General features: G+C 35.2%; 1 protein-coding gene across 2 annotated transcripts; it reads left to right on the plus strand.

The window, feature by feature from the left end:
- The first annotated feature begins 5,281 nt into the window (after window positions 1-5,281).
- CPXCR1 (CPX chromosome region candidate 1) lies at window positions 5,282-6,702 on the plus strand. 2 transcript variants are annotated; one of them, XM_003269024.3, is made up of 2 exons: window positions 5,282-5,588; window positions 5,649-6,702. In XM_003269024.3, exons 1-2 carry the CDS (start codon window positions 5,282-5,284, stop codon window positions 6,245-6,247), a joined length of 906 nt encoding a protein of 301 aa, XP_003269072.1. In that variant the 3' UTR covers window positions 6,248-6,702. The 2 variants fall into 2 exon arrangements, with proteins under 2 accessions (XP_003269072.1, XP_012354273.1); XM_012498819.1 differs by having other exon boundaries at window positions 5,282-6,702.
- The last annotated feature ends 216 nt before the right edge of the window (window positions 6,703-6,918 follow it).

The raw sequence follows: 6,918 nt of genomic DNA on the forward strand, positions 1-6,918 counted from the left end.
CTGATGAGTCATTAATGTAATTTAGTGCTAAATATTTAAAGTTTTGTTAGAAGTAACACATGTCTTTCTCCAGAGCATGTGGGCATTGGAGGATACAGTATAAATAGAATAAAAATAAACTACTTTCAATGTAAAGGATAATCAAAACTGATTTAGAAAGATTCAAAACAGTCAGGTTCTTTTAAAACTCCATATGTATCTTTTGAATCTCAACAGGTCATTATGTAAAAATCTTGGTCAGAGGAGAATATTTGAAAACACAACCCTGGTATTTAGAATAAAGCGTAATATTGTGCTTCTTCAGGGCCCTGATTATCAACTCAAAAGTCATTCATTTTAAAGATTTTAAACATTATAATTTTAAAAGCTATCAGGCACATACATCTACATTTATCTTTGTGGAAAAAATGATTTTGGTTTTCTGTATAACAAACAGTGAAATGTTGTGTGTGTGTGTGTGTATGTGTGCGTGTGTATACATACACTGAAGCATTTTGGTTTATTTTTAATATATATTAAAATTTATATTTAATGTATATATATTTTAGTGTTTATATTTAATACATATATTTATAATGCTCTATGTAAGTGAGGTATAGAACACTAAATACTTTAAAAATACCAGAAAACAGAAGAAAATAGCAGACTTGGTGGTAAACACAGTCATTTGGCTGAGTTATTTAAAAAAAATGATTAAATAAGAAAGACATATGACTCTTGGCTATTTCCAAACATATGTCCAAACATTAAATAATAAAGATTGAGAGGTTTAACAGAATACATATAGCCTTCTTGTGCAATTCCAGGGAGCGTTTATTTTTTAATGAGTAATAATAACCTTAAGTACATAGTTTCGTGATGTAATTACATTTCAGAGGGCAATAAGCCTTTAGATATCACATATATTATGTTTATTGAAAAACCAGTCTTAACATAGTTGAGTGACATAAATATATGAGATAAATATACTAGTATATTCACAATGAACACTGGATATTTCTTATATACAATCCTATTTCAGAATGTAGAAGGGAACAGTGAATCTCATGGTTATCCTGAATGTGCAAGTGAAAGACCCTACCAAACAGCAGAGCAGCATAGATGCTTTTCTTGGGGGAAGAAGGTGCAGGAGCTGTTTTTTCCTTTCTTTTATGAAAATATCTTTCTTTGTTTTCAAGGTGCATCTGACAAGCCTTAGATGACCACTAGCAACTTCAGTTCTCACCGAATTACTGCATTTCAGCCTTACTGAGAAGCAGCCAGTCATACTATCCTCAAATTTTGTGAGTTCAGTTTACTTTATTTAGAAAGCCTCCAAAATGTAGACTCTGTCTATTGTTTGACCTTGATGCTAACTGCTGATGCTGAGATGTTTATGTAGAGAGATTTTCTAATTGCCAATATTAAAAACATGAAACTCAGCAAAGCTTAGCAAGGACCCAAAAATATGCCTGTGAAATGATCAGAGTGTGTGAGGACTCTGAAGAAGAAAGTAAAGCAAAAGTATACTAGAGAATGCAGAAATGAGTATTGAGAAATACATATATTTAAATGTTAGAGTTTTACAATGCACATACAAAAAAACATAAGTAAAATAAAGATAAATAAAGCAGGATAAGAAAGTATCACATAGTAACAGAAGCAAAAGAATGAAATACTTAAAAGTTGGTGGAAATGAAAAGTATACTACTCCATGACATAGAAACAGCACAAGACAGACAAAAATACAAGATAAACTTTAATTGTGATCACTATTATTGGTGTATAGGAATGCTTGTGATTTTTGCACACTGATTTTGTATCCTGAGACTTTGCTGAAGTTGCTTATCAGCTTAAGGAGATTTTGGGCTGAGATGATGGGGTTTTCTAAATATACAATCATGTCATCTGCAAACAGAGGCAATTTGACTTCCTCTGTTCTTATTTGAATGCCCTTTCTTTCTCTTGCCTGATTGCCCTGGCCAGAACTTCCAATGCTATGTTGAATGGGAGTGGTGAGAGAGGGCATCCTTATCTTGTGCCAGTTTTCAAAGGGAATGCTTTCAGTTTTTGCCCATTCGGTATTATATTGGCTGTGGGTTTGTCATAAATAGCTCTTATTATTTTGAGATACGTTCCATCAATACCTAGTCTATTGAGAGTTTTTAGCATGAAGCAGTGTTGAATTTTGTCAAAGGCCTTTTCTGCATCTATTAAGATAATCATGTGTTTTTTGTCATTGGTTCTGTTTATATGATGGATTATGTTTATTGATTTGCATATGTTGAACCAGCCTTGCATCCCAGGGATGAAGCTGACTTGATCATGGTGGATAAGCTTTTTGATGTGCTGCTGGATTTGGTTTGCCAGTATTTTACTGAGGATTTTTGTATCGATGTTCATCAGGGATATCGGCCTGAAATTCTCTTTTTCTGTTGTGTCTCTGCCAGGTTTTGCTATCAGGATGATGCTAGCCTCATAAAATGAGTTAGGGAGGAGTCCCTCTCTTTCTATTGTTAAAATAGTTTCAGAAAGAATGGTACCAGCTCCTCTTTGTACATTTGGTAGAATTTGGTTGTGAATCTGTCTGGTCCTGGACTTTTTTTGGTTGGTAGGCTATTACTGCCTCAAATTAAGAACTTGTTATTGGTCTGTTCAGGGATTCAACTTCTTCCTGGTTTAGACTTGGGAGGGTGTATGTGTCCAGGAATGTATCCATTTCTTCCAGATCTTCTAGATTATTTGTGTAGAGGTGTTCATAGTATTCTCTGATAGTAGTTTGTATTTCTGTGGGATCAGTGGTGATATCCCCTTTATCACTTTTTATTGCATCTATTGGATTCTTTTCCTTTTCTTCTTTATTAGTCTGGCTAGCGGTCTATCTATTTTGTTGATCTTTTCAAAAAAACAGCTCCTAAATTCATTGATTTTTTGAGGGGTTTTTTGTGTCTCTATCTCCTTCAGTTCTGCCCTGATCTTAGCTATTACTTGTCTTCTGCTAGCTTTTGAATTTGTTTGCCCTTGCTTCTCTAATTCTTTTAATCGTGAGGTTAGGGTGCCGATTTTAGATATTTCCTGCTTTCTCTTGTGGGCATTTAGTGCTATAAACTTCCCTCTAAACACTGCTTTAGCTGTATCCCAGAGATTCTGGTTTGTTGTTACTTTGTTCTCATTGGTTTCAAAGAACTTATTTATTTCTGCCTTCATTTCGTTATGTACTCAGTAGTCATTCAGGAGCAGGTTGTTCAGTTTCCATGTAGTTATGCAGTTTTAGTGAGTTTCTTAATCTTGAGTTCTAATTTGATTGCACTGTGGTCTGAAAGACTGTTTATTATGATTTCCATTCTTTTGCATTTGCTGAGGAGTGTTTTACTTACAATTATGTGTTCAATTTTAGAATAAGTGTGATGTGGTGCTGAGAAGAATGTATATTCTGTTGATTTGGGGTAGAGAGTTCTGTAGATGTCTATTAGGTCCAGAGCTGAGTTCAAGTCCTGAATATCCTTGTTAATTTTCTGTCTCATTGATCTGCCTAATATTGACAGTGGGGTCACTACCTCCAATAAAAGATATAACGTTTGATAAAAAATAGTCATCCTTGAATTAATATCAAACTCTGAAAAAATAATTGAAGATTAAATTGAAGGGAATAATGAGCATGAGATCATAAAAGCTCAGCAGTATTGGAACAGAGAAAGCATGTCGAGTGAATAGAGGAAAAAGTTGGTTAGGGGAGATGGAGTCAGATTGTGGAGGGTCTCTGAAGACTGCAGTTATGAGATAAGGTTCCACATAATTCTACATCAATTCTATATCTTTAAATCCTGCTAGCTTATCCATAAATCCTACCTATGTTAGCTCATAAAAACTAGCCGTGAGAAATAAAAACCATGTTAGGCAATTTCTCAAACTCCACCAGATTTCTTTTCAGCCCACTTGCATTTGCCTTTCTCCACCATGGAATTCAGTAAGAATGTTCCCTGCCCATAATCCTGCTCTGAAGAAATCTGTCAAGTTGATTGTTCAAAGTCCTCTCATAGAGTAGAATTGGAAGCATAGAGTTTCACAGTATTAGGGTACACTGAAAGTGTTTGAGCGGGTAAAAGACATAAGGAAAGTAAAAGGTAAGAGGAGAGGGGTGACAGGAGAGTAGTGAGTGTAGAGTTTGCCATCAGTGAAATCTGCCACTATAAGTAGTAAAGCAAGCATGAGGTAATTTTCAGCTTGACTAGTGCTGAGGCATTGAGAATGAACAGAAAGTGGTGAATTTGGAAGATATTTTAATACATGAACTCAGAATTTGAACTTCATTCATCAGCTTCCTACTTTCTTATCTACCCTACTTTCCCTTCTCACGATTCACAATTGCACTTCTTTGTACAGACATTACTTTTATTTTATTTATCCAATTTATTTATTTATTTATTTATTTATTTATTTATTTATTTAAAGATGGAGTCTTGCTCTGTCATCCATGCAGGAGTGCAATGGCACGATCTCAGCCGCTCACTGCAACCTCTGCCTCCTGGGTTCAAGCGATTCTCCTGTCTCAGTCTCCCGAGTAGCTAGGACTACAGGCACCCACCATTATGCCCATCTAATTTTTGTATTTTTTGTAGAGACAGGGTTTCACCAGGTAGGTCAGGCTGGTCTTGAAGTTTTGACCTCAGGTGATCCACCCGCCTCAGCCTCCCAAAGTGCTGGGATTACAGGCATGGGACACCGCGCTTGGCCTAGACATTACTTTTAAAAAGGCAGGTTTTTAAGAAAAGTAAAACTTACAGGGGAAGAACGGCTTGTACCTTATACAAATTCAACCATATCATTTTCACATAGGTCTTAATTTTCTTTTAAACATATACACTCATAATACCTTCCTCTTATTTCAGCCCCATTTTAAATTCTCAGGTGGGTAACACAGATCCATCTTATTCAATGAAAATTATTTATAATTCACCATCCAAAAGGAAATAATTGGGCCATCTATTCAGAACTAAATGTGTTCTAGTGCATAGGGTATATACCTAAAATAGCCAAATGAGAGGTTATGTTATTCCAAGTTTATTGAAATTCCATAACTACGTTATGAGAAAACATATTTAATAGGAGGCTTACGTTTGCCCCCAGTTTTCACTTTATTCTGTGGGTTTGTGACTCTGATACAATATTTATAGTTGCAAGAAGGCACAGAAATAGCACATTCACAGGCTTTTTGCCATGACCAAAGAATTGACTTCTTATAAAATGGAACATACATAAATTTAGTAAATCTTTGTCTTCTTTCTCATAAATAGAACCCAGGATGAGTTCTCCTACTAAAGAAGGAAGTGATACAGCTGGAAATGCTCACAAAAATTCTGAAAATGAGCCTTCTAATGACTGTAGTACAGACATAGAGTCTCCATCTGCTGATCCCAATATGATCTATCAGGTAGAAACCAACCCAATGAACAGGGAGCCAGGCGCAGCAACCTCCCAGGAAGATGTTCTTCCTGAAGCAGCAGAAAACAATGAGCTCGAAACAGAGATCCAAAAAGATCAACGAGAAGAAGATATGGAAGAAGAGTCTCTTCTACTTCAGATCCCCATTCCCAGAAAATTGGTCTCTCCTATGTCAGAATTAGGAAGAGTTAACTATCTGAGAATCCTGCTAGTAAACATTGACCAAAACAAGCCCTTAAATGATAGATCAAGATCCCACTCAGGGAAAGTTGAGATGAAAGCAAACAATTTCCCCATAAATTACAAAACTCGTTTTCGACTTTCAACTTCATGGAGAGTCCCATTTTTTAACAGTCATGAGATAAGAAGTATGATTCTCCGTCTGCTATGTGATAGATATTTCTCTCAGGCTGCAGGGTGCCAGAATACCATGTGGGTAAAGCGAAAATATATAGCATGTCTTTACCATCCAAATAGTTTCACCCATCACGAGAGAGCCATAACATTTAGAAGGCCTTTGAGGGCGCACTACTACCGTCCCCTCACTGAGAGAATGACATCAGGAAAATTTTGCAAATCAACTGACACTAAAGGGAAATGTAGATTCCGTGCTATTGTGAGGTCTATGCTCTTTGTGTCACAGATGGAAATTCAAAGTTTTATTATTAGAAAAGGTTTTGTGGATATATTGAGATATACCCATACCATGAAGATTATGATCATAAACACCAATAATGGTTGGAAATACTTTTGTCCCATCTGTGGAAGGCTTTTTAACACTGACTCTGAATTAAGAGAACATTCATGCAGCTCTTCTGGGAATTAAGTTAAATTGGGGTAAATTCATTTTAAAATATAACTTCTAAAATTCATAATTTGACTACTAAAGTAAGACAAAATTGCATGAACGTAAATTTTAGTATTATTAGAGGGAGTAGCAGAAAGGAACACAAACTAATAGTACCTCTCAGTAAGAAATACCTATGGGGAGTGAGGAAACGTCTGTTTATACTTTGCTTTCACAAGTACATCATTGAAATATCAGACCTGTCATCTATATTGAGTCAGCATTTGAACCAAGTAAATGTTTTCACTGTCTTAACATCTATTTCTGTAGATGTAAATATTGTTAACATAAAAGAATCCAAGTTAACAGGATCCTCACTAAGATAGCAAACATATATTGGAAGGCCAGACAAAGTTCTACCAGGTGCTTCCAGAGATTCTGCTAAATGTAATATCTGAAATGCTCTCCATGTATTCAATAAAAACCAATTTGAAGGCATAGAAAGTTGTATTGTATACTTGTAATTAGATAAGAATTCCTATGTCTGGAATAAAAAGATTCAACATACTATAAATACACAATACTTGGGTAATTTTGAAGATACAGAATAATAACAAAACTCATAAAAAAGCATTTGATAGAAGTGAAACAGTTTGAAGTAAAAGTGAACAAATATTAAATTGATACCATATAACTGTAAAACATTTGCT

The sequence above is a fragment of the Nomascus leucogenys genome, chromosome X, assembly GCF_006542625.1.
Source record: "Nomascus leucogenys isolate Asia chromosome X, Asia_NLE_v1, whole genome shotgun sequence".
NCBI classification, from domain to species: Eukaryota; Metazoa; Chordata; class Mammalia; order Primates; family Hylobatidae; genus Nomascus; species Nomascus leucogenys.